Raw genomic sequence first — 22,354 nt, 5'->3', positions numbered from 1 at the left:
ACGTTAAAGGAGAAAGGTCGAAAAAATAAAAAGAGAGATGTCGGACCAAGTTCGGTACGATGGTGAAATCAGTTTTGGTAACTTGTTGCATTGGTTGGATGTAGATATAAGTATGACCATTAGCCCATTTACTTATGTTGGAAAAGATGCACGTATGATACACAAAATACAAGCAGAAGCACAATGTGATCACTTTCCTGATGTGTTGTCAAAAAATAGGCAAATAACACCAATCTTAAGCAAGAAATATTTGAACAACAACCACGCAATGTAAAAAAGCCCACAAATGCAAAAAATTGAAGCACACAAAGAATTTACGTGGAAAACCCCATTACGGTTAAAAATCACGAGCACCGTAAGCCGAGACTAAGCCCTTCCACTAATCAGCAACAATAATAAGTGGGTACAAAGAACAATTGTCTTCCCTAATTAACACTAGGGGCACATACAATCATCAAGCAACAAGCTTGGCACAATAGAACTAAATAAACATCATTCATAAGTGTATATATATATATATATATATATATATATATATATATATATATATATATATATATATATATATATATATATATATATATATATATATATATATATATATATATACTCCCTCCGTCTCTAGTTTTTTGCTCCATTGCCAAAATGTGAGTCAAACTTTAAAAACTTTGACCAAAAATTCTCGTTGTTCTATAGAAGGAAATTTATTCATGTGGGATTTTGTTTGGTTCGTCTCATTGTAAAGTTAATTAATATCAACTTTTTACACTACCTTCGATTTTTTTTAGCTATAACTTTGGAATATTTTATGGGTTTTTTCAACATATGCCCCAAAGATTTTGTTTACTCACCATATACCCCTGAACTTTTTTAAATTCATCATATACCCTTGAGTTTTTACAAAAATACACCATATACCCTTAATGACTAATGATTGTTAATTTGGTCAATCATTAAAGTTAATTATTAACCAAAATCACCTTAAATACATTCCCCAACCCCCGAAACCACCCACATTCTTTTTCCTACCCCCAAAACCACCCTAAATTTCCTTTACTTATCCTCAAAATCAATCTTATGGTCAATATGGATATGGTTATAGAGATTTGAAGTGGTTTCGGGAGATGAAAAAAGGAGATGAGTGGTTTTGGGATGAGGGGGAGAGACCTAAGGTGGTTTCGAGGTACATTTAACCAAATTCCACTTATCTTATTTTAATTAGAGGTATATAGTGAATTACTGTAACAACTTAATTAGGGGTATATGGTGAATTTGAATTTTCATGGGTATATGGTTAATAAACAAAAAACTCAGGGGTATATGGTGAAAAAAAATCTCACAAATAATACCCCAAAGTTGCAAATATTAAAAATCGGAGGTAGTAATTTTTACGCGTATGAAAATGAAGATATAAACGTTTTAACATGTATCTTGGACACCACACAAAGTCAAATAGAGAAAAAATAAGGTGATAGAGGGAGTACAATATAGTTTAAGTAAAAAATCCTACAAAATTAACATTTTGAAAATTCCTTTTAAGACTAAGGGCATGTTCACATTTACTTAATTTCAGTTCAGTTCAGTTCAGTTCGGCTCCTAATTTCCCTCTCTCATAAAATATTCATTTCAACTCAGTTCACTTTAGTTCAGCTCAGCTCAAATCAGTTCAGTTCAATTCAACTCCAATCAGTTCAGTTCAGCTCAATTCAGTAAATGTGAACAGGCCCTAAGCCAAAAACATCCTTCATATGTGTAAAAATAAATAAATAAATAAATAATAAAAAAATAATCCCTCCCCTTAGTTAAGTGTTCCGCTTATGCACCACGTTGACCAATGTTTGCGCTTTATTATACATAAGATTAAATGTGGTCATATGAGTATATGAGTACATGTTAATTAAATACTCCGTATTAGGGGTAGCTATCGTAATAATTTATCAGTTTTAGGGGTAGTAAATTTGTAATTTGTAATTAACATGGGTCATTATTTAAGTAATACTCTCTCCGTCCTTTTTTTTTTTTTGCTCCATTTGAGTTTTTACAACCTTTAAGACGTGTCTTAAAAGGGATGTAACTCAATTTCTATATGTATAAAAAAAAATATACGTATATAAATATATAATGCGACGAATCCAACAAAACCCCACTTGACTATTATCTCTTATAGCCTTATAGATTAATGAGAATTTACGCGCAAATTTTGTAAAGTTTGACCCAACAAAAAAATAAGGACAGAAGGAATAATTGATAATTTTTCAAAAATAAAATAAAATAAATAAATAAATAAAATTAGTGAAAACTTTTAGGAAATTAGAAAGCATCAATTACTTTATACGAGTAATACAGTACAATCCCCCAGTCGGCTACATGTTTAAGGCTAAGCGTGTGTATATTGATACCATGTACCAAACTTTTTTTTTGGTGAAGTTAGTGACTTTGAGGTTATAAATTCAAGCTTCCTTCAACCACATTTGCTTGGGAGTAGGACTGAAGGAGGATTCTCCCTTACCTCCCCCTTTACTCTCAAGGACCTATCCACCAATCTTGTTTTTATGTGAATTATATATTATTTTGATTTTGGATAAACATTCTCTTCGAGTAATTAATTACTTGTATAATGATTACCATTAAACAATCAAGTTTAGGGATACATGACGCACTCGTTAAAATCTTAAGAATAAATGGTAAAATTTTCATATAGATTACCGTTCCAAATAGCTTAAACTTAACAGTAATACAATATTACATTAACAATCATGACATGACAAGAAAATGAGAGCAATTCATATAAATTGTTCTGGTGATTATACCAGTCAAATAGTGTACAAGTTTGAAAATACCTGTATATGCTCATTCACCTTCACCGACTTTGAAGACACAGGCGAAGGCATCTAGCCATGGTATTGGTGGAGGGACAGGAAAATAATCTTATTTGCAAGGGTTAAAACAAATATCCTCCACAAATTTAGAATGCAGAGCCGCTGTCTTTGGGCTTCCCAACCATCATGTCCTTAGCTTCGTTTATTTTAGAGGCAATATAATGGCTTCCACTGGCATCAGGATGGTTTGCAATCATTACCTTTCTATGAGCCTCTTTGACCTTCTCGCACTCTCCCTGCCATTGTAAGGTCCAGAGATGTACGTTGAAAATTAAAACTTGGAAAAGAAGGAAGAAAAAAAAAATGCAACAATAACCAAATTTCAACAAAATAGGAAAACTTATAAAATAAAATTAAATAAGAAGTAAGAATTGTAGGCTAACATATACTCCATATACATTAGAGACTATAGATAATAGATTTTAAAGTGACAAAGATGCTTAGAAATTTAAGGAGAGAAGCTAAGTAGCCATTAAGCTTCTTGGAATCCCAGTATGTGGCAAAAAGCTCAAAAGTGAAGAATTGGCATCATTAACGGTGTGTTTGGATTGAAGGAAATGGATGGAAAGAGGAATGGAAGGAAAGGATAGAAAGAGAAATGGAGAGATGGAGTATCTTTCATTTGGATAGCAAATGAGGAAGGGAGGGAATTAGAAGGGAGAATAATGAAATGATTAAATTATAGGAAATTGATCCCTCCATCATTGGAGAGATTTGGAAGGAAAACTCACCATTCTTCCCTCCCCTTCCTTTCCCTCCCCTCCTCTTCTCCTCCCTCCCCTTCTTTTCCTTCCCTCTTCTTTATCCAAACAAACTGTAAAGGTTCTTACAGCAAAATGAAAATGTTTCTAGATATCCAGAAAATACACACTATAATCGCAAAATTAAAGGGACATTGCAACATTTAAGTTGCCCTGAATCTTGTGAAACTGATATTTTGCGCAAGCACAATAGGTAAGCATAAAACTTATACCAATGAAATTGTTTTCGGTCCTAAAATAAATTGAAAGAACATTTTAAGTCACTGTCTTCCAGTTCAAAATAGACCTATTTCACATATAAGTCACGCTAAATTATTGTATCCTTACAAATCGAGATTTAAATTGAGGTTTATTCGGCTAGGTTTCGTATCAGGTCGGTTAGATCAGTTTTTTACAGCTTTAATTATGACAACCACACAATGACTCATTCTATTGTTGTCCAAAATTGTTGTTCTCTTTTCAATGGATACACTTAAACCTTTACGGGTTTCAATGCACATGTTTGATTACGTACATATACTCCCTCTGTCTATATTTTTTTGCTCCATTGTCAAAATGTGAGTCAAACTTTAAAAACTTTGACTACAAATTCCCGTAGTTTTATAGAAGGAAATGTAGTCACGTGGGATTTTGTTTGGTTAGTCTCATGTAAAGTTAATTAATATCAAATTTTTATAATTTTTACGCGTATGAAAATGAAGATATAAAAGTTTTAACACAAAGTCAAATGGGGCAAAAATAAAGGGATAAAGGAGTACAATATAGTTTAAGTAAAAGATCCTACAAAATTAATATTTTGAAAATGCCTTTCAAAACGAAGCCAAAAACATCCTTTATCTGTGTTTACAAAAGAAAAAAAAATGATACTCCCTCCCCTTATTTAAGTGTTCTGCTTATGCACCACTTTGACCCGTGTTTGCGCTTTATTATACATAAGATTAAATGTGGTTAAAACAAGTATCCTACAAATTCTTCTATGGACCCTAATCCATCTAAAATAGCTAGACCCCTATGAAAACACAACCTTATATATAAATGAAACACAACCTTATATATAAATGAAACACAACTTCATTCTCTTCTTATTCTTCCCACCATCTTTATAAAATTTGGTTTTTTTTTTTTTTTTTTTTTTTTTTTTTTTTTTTTTACAAAAACACTCTCTCTCTCTTCTTCTTCTTCTTTTTTTTTTAATTATTTTTTTTTAAATCTAATCATTTTGTATTTCTTTATTGAATTTACTTCAATTTTTTTTTTCAAATTCTTATTTTCTCTCTCATCTGTTCTTTGATTTTTTTTTTCTATTAAATTTCTGCATTTAACGTGATGGAACAATTTTAAATTCCCAAAGATATCAATCCGGGTTTGTTATTATGAACTCATTATGATCAATATTAATTTATTTTTTGATTTTGAGATGAATTTGTGGATGAAATAATTGTTTTAATATCAATTGAATTTGTGAAAGCTAATTTGATTGATTTCAATTCGTATCGATTACCTGTTTGTTTTTACAGTTCTCATTAATTTGTATGTATTTTTTTTTTTGAGATGAATTTGTAGATGAAATCATTGTTCTAACACCAATTGAATTTGTTGAAGTTAATTCGATCGATCAATTCGTATCTATTAGATTGATTACCTGATACTTTTGAACATTTAGTAAACAAAATTTGAACAATTGCAAATTTTGAACATTTGAAAAAAAAAATCTGAACATCAAATTTTTCAAACATTTAGTGAAAATATCTAAACAATTGCAATGTACCACGCCTATACTTTTGTACATTCAGTAAAAAGATCTCAACAATTGCAAAATATGAACATTTAGTAAAAAAATCCGAACATCGCAAATTTTGAACATTTAGTAAAAATATCTGAACAATCGTAATGACCATGCCTATACTTTTGAACATTTAGTAAAAAAATCTGGACAATTGCAAAATTTGAACATTAAGTAAAAAAATCTGAACCTCGCAAATTTTGAACATTTAGTAAAAATATCTGAACAATCTCAATGTACGCCTATACTTTTAAACATTTTGTAAAAAAATCTAAACAATTGCAAATTTTGAACATTTTGTACAAAAATCCGAACACTGCACCATGTCCATACTTTTGAACATTTGGTAATAAAATCTGAACAATCGCCTGTGGTCCGGTCCAGCTATCCTAGATGGACTAGGGTGCACAATAGACTTATTGCAAATATCCTCCACAAATTTAGAATGCAGAGCCGCTATCTTTGGGCTTCCCAACCATCATGTCCTTAGCCTTGTTGATTTTAGAGGCAAGATAATGGCTTCCACCGGCATCAGGATGGTTTGCAATCATTACCTTTCTATGAGCCTCCTTGACCTTCTCTGCAGCTGCACTCTCCCTGCCATTGTAATGTCCAGAGATGTACATTGAAAATTAAAACTTGGGAAAGAAGGAAGAAAAAAAAAATGCAACAACAACCAAATTTCCACAAAATAGGAAAACTTATAAAATAAAATTAAATAAGTAATAAGAATTGTAGGCTAACATATACTCCATATACATTAGAGACTATAGATAATAGATTTTAAAGTGACAAAGATGCTTAGAAATTTAAGGAGAGAAGCTCAGTGGCCATTAAGCTTCTTTGAATCCCAGTTCGTGGCAAAAGCTCAAAAGTGAAGAATTGGCATCATGAACGGTGTGTTTGGATTAAAGGAAATGGAGGAAAAGGATGGAAAGAGAAATGGAGAGATGGAGTATCTTTCATTTGGATAGCAAATGAGGAAGGGAGGGAATTGGAGAGGAGAATAATGAAATATCCAGAAAATACCAAACACTATAATCGCAAAATTAAAGGGACATTGCAACATTTAAGCTGCCCTGAATCTTGCGAAACTGATATTTTGCGCAAGCACAATAGGTAAGCATAAAACTTATACCAATGAAATTGTTCAGAGTCCTAAAATAAATTGGAAGAACATTTTGACTTTCAAGGTAAAGGTAAAAAAAAGAGGGGGGGGGGGATAGCAATCCTGTGAATTTATTAGAATATTCTTAGTACATAACCAACACTATCCCCCCTGTATACTTAGATACTTACAATAGTTTAACTTTTGATTACATTTTTCTTACTAATATAGATATAATTAAAAACCAAATATTATTGTGTAATATGTTTTTAGACTAATCTCACTCAATACATGACTTTCTAATATCAATGTTGCTTATAGTTTTAATTAATATACAATTGCATAAATTTATAGAAAGGAGTGTATGTGTGGCAGTTAAATCGTTGCAAGAATTAATGAATAAAAGGACTATATTGACAACATTATCTTCTACATCTATATGATGATAAGTCATGCTGTTATAACTTAAAGCAACGTCTCCTTCACCTGAATTTCACTAAATTTATCTTCTCTAAACTTATTAGCCCTAAACTTATATTATCTGAAGTTATACAAACTTATTTTTTCTGAACTTATTAAGTATCAACTCTAAACTTCTCCTATCCGAACTTAGCTTATAGTGAACTTTGAATAGAGCTTTGAGAAACCTAAATATACTTCACAATGTAACAAGAGCTCATATAAAATGAGATAAAATGATGACATAGCTAAATGAAAGTTTTTTTTTTTAATTTATTGAATTGAGCTCTGCTAGTAGATATAAAAAGTACTCCCTCTGTCCCATAATATAGTTCTTGTTTGTGTTTTTTCAAATTATTTAAGAAATAGGAGAAGAAAGTGTATAAAGTACATTAATAAATGTGAAACGTACCATCATAGACAAAAGTTAGAGAGAGAAAGTGGGAAAAAGTACAAGGCATGTGTAAAATTTAAAGGTAAATTAGGAAGTACAATGAATAAAGTTAAAAAAAAAAAGTGATGGTATGATATTCTTTACTTACTATCCAAAAATATAAACAAGAACAACATTTTGGTTCTCCAAAATAGGAAAACAAGAACTATATTATGGGACGAAGGGAGTATAAAGCAAAGCTTTGATCTAGGGAGTTCAAAACTAGACTAAGCTAGCGGCAAATTAATTTATTGCCCCTTTTGGACCCTACATTTTAGGTTAAGTTAATATTAGACAATTAGTTTTGCAAAGTACAGTAGCTTTTACAATAACCTATCTTACAATAACATTAGACAATTAGTTTTGCAAAGTACATTTACTTAGACAATGCACCATTGCTTAGTTAATTTTTCTACTTGTACTAGATTTTCAGCTAACTAGTCATGCATAGACCTTAGTACCAATGCACCATTGCTTAGTTAAAAACTTCACAATGTGAAAGGGGAAAAAAAAAAGAAAAAGAGGGTAAATAACATTAGACAATTAGTTAGCAATGTAATTTTTACAATAATCTAGCTTACTGGTACGTTTTCTGTCTTTCAGCAAATTTTTAAACTTGCACTAGATTTAATGTTCAGCTAACTAAATGTGCACAGACCTTAGCACCATTGCTTAATTATAAAATTTGTGATAGAAACTTATTAGCCCGTGCAAGCAAACCTTTAATAGCATAATAATCTTAAAGTTATCACAACTACCTTATACCAAGGACAAGAGCCGCTTCCCTCCTGGTCATCTTGGGTTGAAAACCACCTTCAAAAAACTTTCGAGGTCTTGGTGGACGTGCCTTGTATGCTTGCTAAGCTTGAATTCCATATCTACCAGCAAGAGCAGCAGTGGCAACAGTCATCCCAGCAATTAAAGGAGCTGCCTGGAAACATTCAGCATTTAATATCAAACTCTAAAGTTCACAATAAGAATGCTTCTCAAGGGACAATAAATTCAAACCTCAAACAACCAATGTCCAAAAGGTTCACATTACGATGGAATTTTCAAGAGTACACAAGTCCCAGCTGCCAAAGAATCCATGACAGGCACATATATTCTAATCAACAAAGTCACTCAACAAGTTCAATCTTCAAACTATATAAATAGTATACAGCAATTTCGGGAGCATGCTTTGAAACTTCACACATGAAAGCACAAAATTTCAAAATGCTAATAGCATGATATAAGAACAAAAAAGGAAAACAGTACTTTTAAAAACCCAAGACTCTGAAAGATCTATATAATGCAAGAAACCCTTACTTTTATCAAACAGCAACAATTGTTATATTTTAAATAGGTTCTCTTACATTGAATATTCAATAATCTATTTCGTCGAAGTGTCTTTCAAGTAAAAATCAATATCTTCATCACAAAATAGGGAATGTAGCACAAGATGTTCAGTAACCATACTGCTAGGCAGATATACCCAGCGATCAAAGTTTTTGGTTACTTTGCAATGAACAGATATACTGAATATGTACTAGCTAATCAAGACAGCAAGTATACAATTCGTTCCTATGTCCTTGAACCCAAATAAAAATGATTATAAAGGAGTAAAACCCATAGCAATTGTAGAATCATACAGCCTATACTGCCTTTCACAAGATTTGTCCTTCTTACTTATTCTCTCCATTTGTTAAAGAATTGGTTATGGGTATGATTTCTATTGCCTTCACGGTCCAACCTGAACGACCCGAACCCACTGATGCCATACCCCTCTCCCAAAACTAATAGGGCATACCCCTCACTACCTGATCTAACGTAGTGAGGTGGAGATTGTACTTGATGTGGTTGATGTTATTAGAGCAGAAGCTCACAATTCAACTCAAACCTCAACTACTTCAACAGAAAATCCGAGGTTTACAGCTAAATTTACAGCTTATAACATCGACAAGATCAAAATAAGTGTACAATTTACATAATATTCTCATAAATTACACATGAGTTGCAGGAAAAAAACTAATTATTCCAAATTCAACCCAAAATGGGAAGGGAAACCCCACATCAACAAAAACAGAACAAGTTGACAATAATTGAAAACCGAGCAAAAATACCCAAATCAACAGAAGAAGCACAATCCCAATATAAAACTTCCACAAACAAATCAATCAAATTATTATAACCCCTAAAAGAACGATTTTTTTAACAAAAACCCTACAAAACAAAGCAACAAACAGTTAAAATACTACACAAAACCCTTCACAAATCTTCAGCAGAAGTTAAATTCATGAAGTACCCATTACTTTTAACTTACAATCACAACAATTTATCAAAGAGCTGCAAATTTATCTATCACAATTCGTTACCAATTGATTGAACGAACAATTCAAATTGCAACAAAAGCAGCTAAAAATTTTAATAAAAAAAGGAAAGGATTAAATGAAAAGGGATTACTAACCATTTAGTTTATGATGAATCTATGAAAACAAAAGATTTGGATTTGTAGTCTTTGATTTGTAAAATTGTACTCCTTAAAATTGATATATTGTGTTTCTGGGAAACAAAATTAGGCCTAAAATTTGATTTTATTTTTCGAGTATTGTACTAGAAAGTTCAACGTCAATTGTCAAACTACCAATGTATGTTTGATGGGCATCAATTAAATTTGTGACAATTGTGAGTAGTGTGGCCCAAAAAAATTATTAAGATCTCTTTGAGGACCCTGAAATTCCTTTATTGGCCTTCCGGGCTCATTTAAGAAAATAGTTCTTAGGTCTGTTCTCTTCAACTTAATTTCGGTTTTATACAGTTCAATTAAGTTCCAATTAGTTCAATTCTGTTCTGCTTCTGTTATAAACAATTCATTTTAGCTCTATTCAGTTCAATTCAGTTCAATTTAGCTTCAATCAGTTCAATTCAGTTTAGAATCTGAACATACCCTTACTCGTTCTGGAATAAGTGCAGTAGTTTGATTGTTATGTATGAAGTGTCGGTTAATGTATGAAAAATAAGTCATTACTTGATATACTCAATATTATTTATTATTTATTGGAGAAAATTATAAATAAAATAGAAATTATGAAAATACACATTTACATACCAAATACGGAGTAACATATAAGACAAATTATTGCACTTATTCTTATATGGAGGGATTAAATAACTTTTATGCATCTTGAATGGGTATATAAATGTGTGATACCATATTAATACCATCATAGTCCAAAAAACATCTTAAATATGCAACACTAACTGATGTGTTTAACCATTAAATTCATTTCTAAATATGTAATGTAAAAAATGCATGACAATACAAGTATTTAACCTTTTATTTTTTTTATTTTTATATTTTATGTTTATATTCTAATACTTTATGAAGCTCCATTCCACACATGTTGAGAAAGAGATATGGAGTATGAGATAGTAAATGAAGAAATCCAATAAACCTCTTTTACAAGTGTCAATTTGCCTTCCTAATTTCTTTCTCAAAATTCATGGTCAAGACTTAAGTTGCAAGTAATATAAAATGAATTAAGTGTCAACATTTAAGATACTTTCTTTAACCTCGATAAAATCACATTTCTATTATGTTTATCCGAAAGTTCATATGTCCTACTTAACCTGAATTTAACAGGTACACATTTTTCTTTAATTTAAATAATGTTCAATTTGACAAATCTTGATTACATGATAGAGTAAAGCTCCTAACCCTTCCCCAATTCTTTCCCCTAAAAGTAATAACAAAACAACTTCTACTAACAAAGGTTTATGTCTTTCTTCAAAAACATGTGCTTATTACAAAAGTCGTGAACTCTTAATCACTAGAACGTCTTAATTATATAATACGGTGTTAAACGTTAGCTAATTAGCTTCATCAAAAACAATCACCACCCTTTCTATATCCACCCAAATGACCACTTTCACAAAGTATTAATCAACCTCAAATTGGATTACAAATTTACAATGCAAATAACATTATCATGAATGAGTTCACATGTACATCTAGTATGATAAGCTTTTGTGAAGGATGAAATATTATTCTTCCCACTCCACTTTGCTTTAATATGAAGTTTCTATAAATGCAAACAGATAAGAGAAAGAGGTGGAAAGAGTCGTTTAGTTTCCTTTACTCAAAAGAGGTCAGTTGAACCACTGTCACAGTAGACTATATCTTGTTGGAATTTTTAATTTACTCCCTTTATCTTTTATTGTCACTGACTCCATAAGCAAAGTATTTCCTTTTACACTTTTCTACTGATTTTCCTTTTTAAAAAAAACTCTTTCCGAAAATTAATTTTCTGATTTTCAAAAATCTTTAAACCAATTAATTTTGGGGAAAAAAATGAATATTATTTCCCTACCTTATAAAAAGTGAAAGAATACTCTTATGAATAGTGTTAGGACATTTTTAACCTTGAAAATGTTTATTTACCTTTATACCCCCATTAATGTTTTGTTTGTTTGTCTCTCTATGCATTTTCCCTGATGTGATTTGGTAATGATTTTCCTCTTTCTTCCTCGTAACTCATAATCGCCCTTGTTACTCTTTACCCCTTCTACCTCTCTACTCTCTCTCCTCGATTTAAGCAAACTATTAGTTCTCCATTGAAGAATCTACCGAACTTTCTCTTCTCCATTGAAGTAGTTTCCGGGGTGAGGTATTTATTTTATTGTTAATTTGTTATTATTGATCAATTTCACAAATATGGGTTTTATCGTGTATTTAATTGCTCAGTATAATCAATTTAGGATAGATTGCTTTAATTATTCTAAGATTTGCTAACCTTTATAAGTACTATTATGAGAGATTTTGATTTTACATTCTTTTCTATATGAAGCACAAGGAACTATGGAAGCAAGCATTTGTCCAATATAGTGCAAAAGCAACTGTGCTATACAGGGAGATGTGAAGAGGAAAAGCAAGTTGGTCAACTTTTATCCGAAATTGAAATTGATATGAGAAATCAGGCTCAAGTGTGGGTTGGTGAATCGGTTATATTTCAGACAATAAGAGAAAACTGATGTCCATGATTTTGATATTAAGTTTACAAAGATATTGTCGTATTGGTTTATTTAGAAAAGTTCATGAAAGTGAAATCCGAAAGATCATATGAGTAGTTCTAACTTCTACCAGAAAAGAAAAGAAAAGAAAAGAAAAGAAAAAAAAAAAAAAAAAAGCACTAGAATCTAAGACAAAGGTTGGTCAAATACAATAACTAGAAAGTTATTCAAGAGATTGCGGGTATTAATGCCATTGAGATAGTTTAGTTAATTTGGTGACTCTTAAGGTCCAAGCAATAATTGCCCAAGTTTTTTACTCATTTGAACTGAAGACAAGCTTGGTAGAAATATGGGAATGAACTTGATTGACAATTTCACACAGTCAATCACTCAATATCTACTGTTTTTAATCCTTGGACCTTATTTCTCCACTTAACTTAGTTTTTGAGGTTACTTGGTCCATTTTGTCCACTGCAATTTTTACCGATTCAAGAAAATAACTTCATTATTTTTGTAACTTTAACAAAATAAATTAGGAAAATTTGCAAATTGCAGCCATTTAAAGTTTGTATTTTGCAAATTGCAGCCCAAAAGTTCATATAAGTTGTAAATTGCAGCCGGATTCAACTTTTTCATCGGTTTACAAGTTGAAAAATCTTCGATTAAGGTTTTAGGGGCCATTTTAGCCCTTAGGGATCTGAATTGAGCTCGAAATTAGCAAATAAAATAACGCAAGTATCTCGTTTTGCGTAACAAAAGTGTAACGATTTGTGAGAAACTGTAAATATGAGACACTTACGTTATTTTTTTGCTAATTCCGAGCTCAATTCGGGTCCCTAAGGACTAAAATGACCCCTAAAACCTTAACCGAAGATTTTTCAACATGTAAACCGATAAAAAAATTGAATCGGGCTGCAATTTACAATTTATACGAACTTTTGGGCTGCAATTTGCAAAAAAAAAAATTAAATGACTGCAATTTGCAAAATACGAACTTTAAATGGCTGCAATTTGCAAATTTTCCAATAAATTACTGACTTATAATATCAACTTACTCTGTAAAATAAATTATTTCTAAGGCAATCATAGTTAAATGACATTTATTGTAATTATTACGATCATAACTTTAACCAATTAAAACTTAAAGTGAGGTGTATTGGTATCTTAAATGAATACAAGAAAAATATAGACATGTGATGTCCTGCTAATTGAATCATTTCAATCTGTAGTTTAAATATAGCACACATTTGCATGTCTAGAACTCGATACTTTTTACAACAGAAGACTAACTGCAAAAATTCTAAAGTAATTTGCTAAAGTTTTGAGTATTGCTAAGATACATGACATTAAACATATTAATCGCATATGTACAAATAGTTATAATAAAATATATGCAAACATGCATAAGGTATTAAGACTAACTGCAATAACTCAACTTGAAATACTATCTATACCGCGCGCGAACCTCTAGTTTAAGAAGTTTGAGTAGCTCAAAATCAGTCAATGAAAATTAAGCTATGGTTGTTCCTGCCCAAACTCATTCAATTGAAGGGTCATTGCAATTTTTACAAGGATAATAAGATGCAGGTCCTCATTAGGCACCTCCTTAATTGAGCCAAATTTTTAACAACCCATCAAACATTATTCCAAGAAAATGCATCCAAGTATAAAAATTTCAACAAATACACAAAAATCAGCAAAACCCATCAAGTATTATGCAACATAAACCTGAAAATTTTGAGGAAACAGAAAAAATTGAAAGAGGAAAGAGAGAGAAAGAAGCAGTACTGAGGGGGTGCATATCGTCAAACAGGTGGTGGGCATTGAAAAAACAAAAAACCCATAATCAAAGTAATTGAAAAATCATAAACCCACAGATTCAAAGAAACCCTAAAATTCATACATATGCACTCAAACACATGTAAATAATCATCAACAATTCAAAAAATCAACATACAAACATCAACCAAGTAAACAATCATCAATAATTGAGAAAAAATACACTAACCATGAATGAGGAGTCGCCGGTGAGAGGGAACTGATTCCGGTGAGGGGAGAATCGCCGGTGGAGAGATGATCGCCGGGGAGAGAGATGATCGCCGGTTAGGGTTTTTTAGGTGAGAGAATATAGAATTGAACTGAACGTTGAGAATGTGAGGAATTGTTTCCTGATTCTTCTAAAACCCTTTATTTATTTTTAATCTATAATAAGTTAATAACATAACAACCCTTACTAAAATATGAGAACTTCTACTGTAGCTTAGCAATAGTGTATTCCCCGTTATGCCCTTAGTATGTGAAAATACTTACTTGCCCTTGGTACAATTAATTTGCTGAGTCCCTCATCTTTGGTCAGCCTGTTTCCTCCTCTTCCTCTCTCCTCTGTCACGTTCTCATTAGCATTCTTCTCCTCCTTTTCCTCTGCTTCACACCTTCCTTCAATTGCCATTTTTTCCCCTCTTTTAAGCGAGTAAGTATTACCCACTATCAGGTATGGGTAATACTACCCATTACCATCATATAATTTTTTTAATTTTTTTTTCTTTCCCCCCCCCCCCTTTTTTATTTCCTTTCTTCTTCATCTTCTTCCTCCTTTAAACCCTTTATCCACCTCCATGGATAGCTCCTATTGTCTACCAAACCTCCGCCCACCACACCTTCACCTCCTACAACAAGAAATCCACCCTACCAGCTACTACCTTGCAACTACCTCCGTTAAAAATCATCGAAAACCACCCAAAAAACATAACCCAAAAATGAGAGACACAAACTTATGGCTCTAGCCATTAAAATCGGTGAGTTTTATGCTGGAAATCGTTGAGTTCGGTCAAAATTGACAACATTAGCCATTAAAATCGACGAGTTCTCTGCTGGAATCGTTGAGTTCGGTCGAAATTGACAACGGTACCTGTTTGTCGGTGCTCAATTATTACTAATTTCTATACTGTTATTATTGGTTTGTGTATTGTTATTCTTGGGTTGTATACTGTTATTCTTAACTTGTATACTGTTATTAAGAGGAGAGAAACTACATTTTTACTGGGTAAATTTTTTGTGAAAATATATTTTTGCCGCTGGTATGGGTCCAACGAGTCCATAACTGCTAGTGGTCTATCACTACTCTAAGCTGCCTTGGTCCACTTCTTTTGCTCATTCATGTACGCCACTTTCTCTCTCCTCCTTCTCATCCCCAATTCGCGAACCCTAATGACGGCGGTGGTAATGGTGGCTTTGTAATTAGCCATTGAAAGAGAGTTCAATGAATTCGAGGTCTGGGGTCTCGTTAATTCATCGGTTCGTTTCTTACTCTTTCCCCATCATTACTTTTCAATTTTGCTTCGATTTAATTGGATTTTTTGCTGATTTTTTTTTTCTCGAAAGATAGGAGATTTAATTGTTAGGTAATTTTTTCACAATTGATTTACAGTACTCTGGTTGAATTTCCAGTGTTTTTTTTTTTCGCAAATAAAACAAAATTTTTGCTTTATTTAAGCAATTAAGCATACTAAGAACTAATCCTTACTGATTCTTTGCTTTGATTGTGAATAAGGTTTAGGCGTCCTAAGTAAAAATCCTTGCAGAAGCAATTAGACACTACAAGTTTTATGGATAAAGCTTTGAAGCAGCTAGGTATAATGTGAGACTCGGGTGATTAAACATTTAAACTTAGGTTATAGGGTGACATTTATGTTCATGCATTCACGCCCATATATTGCTCCTTGCATATTAGTGTCAAACCTTTAAATAGGCCACATCAAAGATTAATTAATCTCATACGAACCTAGCTTGTTATTTCATTATGATTAATATAATAAGAATAGATTGATTTGGAGATGATATTAGATTTATTGTAGGGATGCTTATTTATTTGTTGTTATTCCTTGGGATGTGTAAAGCTATAGAGAGTATGCTAAATTGTGAAGGTACTAATTTTCTAAGGTAATGCTTTTGTTAGAACATATGGTTATGTTTTTCGTGTTTTCAATCAATTGAACTGTGAAGGGATTATAAAGAATTAAGAATTCATTTTTATGCATTGACTCGGGCTACTAAACCAGTCCATCACAAAACTATGCCTCTTTTCTGCCATTTTGTAGCATTTTTAAAACTCTGATTATCATCCTACTCTAAATTACTCCAAGTTTAGTTAGCTGTGATAAATAGTATTATTTTGAAAAAGATAGTGCAAATTTGGAAGTTGGATGGACTATAGACTGGAAAAAAAAAAAAAAAAAAAAAAAAAAAAAAAAACTATGAGACTTAGAATTTGATCACAAGGAGAGAAGGTATTTTATTATTGTGTATTTTATATACTCTAACAAGATATGTTGTCAATTAATCCTGAACAAGCTAAAAGTATGAAACTTATTAGAATATGATGTACTATTTTCCCATTAATACCATTTGATTATATTTGCATACTATTATTGGCATCTTCTATATTATTATTGTCCAAGTATGACAAGGGTGGCTACTTGTTCTTACCATCTTATGTTATGCAAACGCATGGTTCAAGAAAGCAGCAAGAAGCGATGAGGAAAACTTCACGTCTCCACCACAGCTTATGCAGAAAGTGTTGGAGGTACAGCAGATTAGAGCCCCTTAGTCTTTATCTAAATGGATTTTATTTATTTGTTTATTTATCAATCAGCTTCTCAAATTCTTAACTACCCAGAGTTCATCATGATGCAAGTTTGCAGTGTCCCCCCCCCCCTTTTTTGGTTGTGTGATTATACCCTTAAACCTCTGCACATCTGAATTGTGTACAATAAGTATGTTTAGTTTTTCCTTTGACAGTTGGACTGGTTTCACTTTATACCATTTAGTCTTGTGTCTTGTTTAAAAAAAAAAAAAAAAAAAACACCGATCAAATCCTCTAGAATTATTGAGTCTGGTTGTTCAAATCGAATGGATTTTTTTTTATTATTTAAAAATTCGAAAGATAAATTGAATATTCTATTCATCCTTAATCAAATACCAATCATTCCTGAGCTCAAATCGGAGAGGAGAATTATAATTTCTCTTGTAGTAATTAGCAGTTCAGAGATTATAAAGGTCTTTGATAGTTTGTCTATACACCGTGAACAATGCCAGCTCCTCAATAATCCGAACTTAAGTTGGCTGTAGTCGTTAATTTTTTGCTCTACTTTTCTACTTTTTAGTTTTTATTTTCCTATTTTTAATGCTTTAATTTTGTTCAATTTTGCCTATTTTGTTTTGCCCGTCTTGTTTCCCTGTTATGTGTTGAAATCTATTTGCCCTATTTTGTTTTGAAATCTATTTTGCCCTGTTTTGTTGAAGGAACTAATATAACCAGAAGAGAAGCCCAGCAACGTTGTGCAGAAGCTGCTTTTGATGAATTTGGCTGGTAGGTTACCTGAATAAAACTTCGATCTTTTGTTTGTATTATCATTTTCTTCTCTGCCTCTCTATGATTCCTTAATATGTGAGGCTTTATGTATCAATAAGCTTGGCTTTACTGCTACAATTACATATATCCTTTATGGAGATACTGTCCTAAAATACTACTCCATGCCTTTCCAGTATGGAGATGATGTCCTGTTCCTAGGAAACAAAGCAGTGCTGGGTTGTAGGGGATTCTCAAATACCTCGAGAACTGATACTGAGCTAGCACTCGCAGAGCACCAAGGCAAGTATATGACAGGATTGGCAGCAGTTTTCAAGAGCCTTGCCTATCCTTGATCTTCCTCCATCATTCAGGTTTCTGTCACATCCGATGGATTCCAAATGATGTACCCCTTCGACTGAATTGTATATGTCCCATTTATTATATTGATATTTTGGTTTTCAGATATAGCCATCTGGCCTCTGTATAGATTTATAGGGCTTTTTGGTTTTCATTTTCTTGTTTTTCTTGATGTTATTTTTTTATTATTTTTTATTTTGGGTGATGTATTCATGGAGTAAAGTTGGTGTACAAAATTATTTGTTTTGATGATGGCATAATAAGAATGTTACACCATTACAAACGGCAAAAAAGATTTTAGCTTGCTTTTCTTTCTGAGGTCTAATGGTTGTAAGTTACTGTGTTTCTCTGCTGTCTTTTTATTTTGTCTGTTTGAAATTACTTTCTAATTTCTATACAATACTTTTATTGACTATTTGTTCTGTTCAAATTAAGAGTATATAGCCTTATGTCATTACAAGGAATGTTAATCTTCCTTTTAGCCATTTATTATTATTATTATTATTATTATTTTTTATTATTTTTTTTTTTTTTTGAAAAACAGCCCAAAGGCTACTTAAATGTCATTAGTAGGGGAATCAGTGTTCACCAAAGAGGTGATACAACTCGGAAAGTTTGAAAGCCAAACTTGTCTACCCAACACCCCCATGTTGCTATGAGCAAGCTCATGAGCGACTTTATTCCCACCCCTACGAATTAAACTCCAAGAAACAGACTCAAAAGAATTACAAACATGATAGATATCATCTAATATTAAATGAAGACAACTATCTCCCCTTTCTTGCTCACGAATTGCGGTCACTAACCCTTGACAGTCACTTTCCACTTGCACCTTGCGAAAGCCGAACTCCACAGCCAGTTGGAGTCCCCAAAGAATAGCCTTGGCCTCAGCAATGCTGGCATTCCAACACTCATCCCCACGCCAGGATGCCGCAAGCTTCACCCTGCCACCATCATCTCTAATCACAGCTCCAAGTGAAGCACCCCTCCCTTCCAACACACCCCCGTCCACGTTCAGCTTGCACACCCCCCACATCAGGGGGTTTCCACTTTACGGCTCCAGCTCCACCTCCCACCCTTATCCCCTAATCATCTTTGGCCAATTCTTGCATCAATTTCATCACATATTCCACGGCTTTCACAGGATCACAAGGCTCCCCTTCAAAAATCCACTTGTTCCTCGCCGTCCAAATAGCCCAACAAGTCGAAATAAAGAGTCCGTGCTCTCTTTGCGGGAGACGCTCAAAGCACGCTAGAGCCATATCCCCAAAGTTGCCATACCTTCCATCAATCGCCTCCCAAATTGAACTTATCCCCTGTAGGCGTCGTTCGAAGTGCGCCTACGTTAAAAGCATGTTGTGAATATGCTTGGCACTCATAGGAAGTAGGAATTGACATAATACGATTAGGGACAAGGAAAGTAGGGAGTCGCCAACAAGTTTTTAAGAAACTTGTAAACCGTTCACGGATCATAAAAAGCAACCACGAATAAGGAACAACGAAGGCAACAATGATTGACCCGTGAAGGTTACACCCCATTCATAATCCATGAGATTACTAACTCCATATGGTTCGGAACCACGAAAGGATGATCGGGGATGATGGTACGAAGTGAGTCATGGAGTCACATTCGCCCGTATTGGCCTCTACTCGATTCTTATATTGAAAAGCATTCTTGTGATCTCAAAGGCATACAGACAATAATTCAATTCGCTCCAAACTATTATTTAACTGAATTGGTGGAACATTAATGCACACATAATTCTAAAATATTTGTGATCACTTCAATTAATAATAAGATTAAAAGGATCCTAAACCGATTGTCCAAATTATCTTATTAGGCGTGATTTTCAATTCCATATTCCCTTTAAACATGCAATACGGTGATCAATAATAGAATAACATTAATATTAAAACCAAATTAATCACAATTCCAACAACATAAAATCGTTAGAAAAATAATAAAAATAAAAGGAGCATGATCCTTACTTTGATTCTGTTTGTTTGCAACTTTCACGCCTTGGCTTAAGGATAGAACCACGAGTAAAGTATGGACCCCTTTGAGTACTTGAAGAAGAAATTTTGAAGTAGAAAAGGGGTAGGCTAGTGTTTAGGCTAAAGCATAGAAGAGAGAAAATTAATCAGAGAATTACTCGGTGCCCCCGTTCATCAGAAATGAGGGGGGTATTTATAGGGAAAATGTGCTGAGGGAGCACACGGAACCCCCTAAAATGATAAAAACCCTAAAAAAGTATCCCGTGACACGGTCAAACTGTACCGTGACACGGGAAGCCCCACCGTCAGACGGTACGGTACACATTCCCGTGACACGGTACACTTTTGGTGCGACGCGGGAAATTTTCAGAAAACGGGATAGAAAACGCGTCAAGGGTTTACGCGGAAAAGACACGGAATGTCCCGTGTCACGGCAGACCTCCCGTGTCACGGGAAGTCCCACCGTCAGACGGGAAGGATTCCCGTGACACAGTGGCAGTCTGCCGTGGCGCAGGAATTTCCAGTCCATTTTCCGTCTAAATACATTTTTAACCCTAATTTCCTTCGGCTTTTTAAGTGCCGATTGATAATTTCGGGCCTTTTCTGGCTTTTAATATTCGGGCTAAAATAAGAAAATAATTAAATAAAAGGTTTGGGCCAAAAATAAATAATAAAACAATAAAATAAAAAAGGTTTGGGCTTAAAATTAATTAATAAGTTTGGGCTGAAATTAAAACTATGCTTTTACCAAACATCAAGACTAATCCATGGACTGTTCAAAAATATAAATTTAATAAAATACGATTTTTTAAGCACTTTCGGGATTAAATACTAAACCGACCAATAGTGACGGTGAAAGGTTGTTCATCATCGGGTTTGGTTTTGGGGAGACATTTTTAGGTGTCTACAGAAGCCCCCACTTTGACTGAATTTGTAGAAACGTCGGTTTCGAAAACGATAGTCAAAGTAGTCGATAGGGACGGAGAATGATTTAAGACGTTCTGCGATCCTAAATCATTCTGTATACGCCGATACCTGCAGAAAAATGTTAGTTCTACAGATAAAAGAGTAAAGGGTAGAATGCGTATCTGACACCAGTGTATTGGTGACAAACGAATTTGGCAGCTTCCTAATCTTGAAGGAATCCACCGAGTGACATTTGTTGAAACGCTTTCCATACTTGAGGAAAGCCTACTGAAGAGTTTGGTAGTTTTCTAAGCCTGAAGAAAGCTACCGGATAATACTTTCCATGCCTGAGGAAAGTTGATGAACGAATTTGGTGTCATTCTATGCTTGAAGAATTTCACCAATAATGCCTTCCATGCTTGAGGAAGGCCGACAAAGGAATTTGGTGGTTTTCTATACTTGAAGAAAAATCCACCGATAGCGCTTTCCAAGCCTGAGGAAAACCGACTTGGCGGTTTTCTATACTTGAAGAAAAATCCACCGATAACGCTTTCCAAACCTGAGGAAAGCCAACTTGGCGGTTTTCTATACTTGAAGAAAAATCCACCGATAACGCTTTCCAAACCTGAGGAAAGCCGACTTGGCGGTTTTCTATACTTGAAGAAAAATCCACCGATAACGCTTTCCAAGCCTGAGGAAAGCCGACGATTGCCGAAATTGGTAAGTGTATGATGGTTCAGTTATCCCCGAACGTGGGCCGCAGATGATTCACACTTTTAAGCCGATTATCTGACCATATTAAGTGCTTAAAATGCCGAAAAATAGACTTTGATGCTTTCCAGGGGTAAAATGGTAATGTTAGTCCCCTTTAAGTATCAGTTAGAATTTTCCGCGTAATTTCAGCGAAAAATAATTGTTCGATTTATGCAAGAAATCGTGCAACTTCAGTCAAAATGTCAGAATATTCGCAAATAACTTGAACAAAAACGTCGTCTCACAAGAAAATATTCCCGTGACACGGTCAGGGGCCCCCGTCACGCGGAGCTACTTCTCGTGACACGGCAAGGGGGTCCCGTGTCACGGGAACCGAATGGCTGAAAAACGGTCAAAAGAGCATCTTTGACCGGTCAAAGCTTTTGCACCACACAAAAATCTGACCGTTACGTGGGAACGGGGTCCGTTGCACGGGATTTCTTGATTTTAAATATCAACATTTTTTCATTTTAGCCATTCTCTTCCTCGTCCCATTCTCACTAAAAAAAAACTCAAAATTTTTTCTTTTGGTTTGCCGTGCCTTGTCTACAGATCACCGGCGCCCGGTTTTGTTTCCCGTC

The 22,354-nt window shown here is 33.6% G+C and overlaps 1 protein-coding gene and 1 pseudogene across 1 annotated transcript; both read right to left on the bottom strand.

Annotated features, from left to right (window-relative positions):
• Nucleotides 1-5,568: 5,568 nt before the first annotated feature.
• Nucleotides 5,569-9,915, bottom strand: LOC110701598 (annotated as a pseudogene).
• An 8,760-nt stretch (nucleotides 9,916-18,675) lies between these two features.
• LOC110701540 lies at nucleotides 18,676-19,155 on the bottom strand. Its single transcript, XM_021879173.1, has one exon. It carries the CDS (start codon nucleotides 19,153-19,155, stop codon nucleotides 18,676-18,678), a length of 480 nt encoding a protein of 159 aa, XP_021734865.1.
• Between the last annotated feature and the right edge of the window lie 3,199 nt (nucleotides 19,156-22,354).

Source organism: Chenopodium quinoa, unplaced genomic scaffold, assembly GCF_001683475.1.
Source record: "Chenopodium quinoa cultivar QQ74 unplaced genomic scaffold, ASM168347v1, whole genome shotgun sequence".
Classification (NCBI taxonomy): Eukaryota; Viridiplantae; Streptophyta; class Magnoliopsida; order Caryophyllales; family Amaranthaceae; genus Chenopodium; species Chenopodium quinoa.
The sequence above is the reverse complement of the archived record's forward strand: the minus strand, read 5'-3'. Positions and strand labels throughout refer to the sequence as shown.

What these genes read in the sequence shown, in the direction of transcription:
- LOC110701540 (XM_021879173.1), bottom strand. Translation starts at nt 19,155, where the DNA reads ATGTGGGGGGTGTGCAAGCTGAACGTGGACGGGGGTGTGTTGGAAGGG.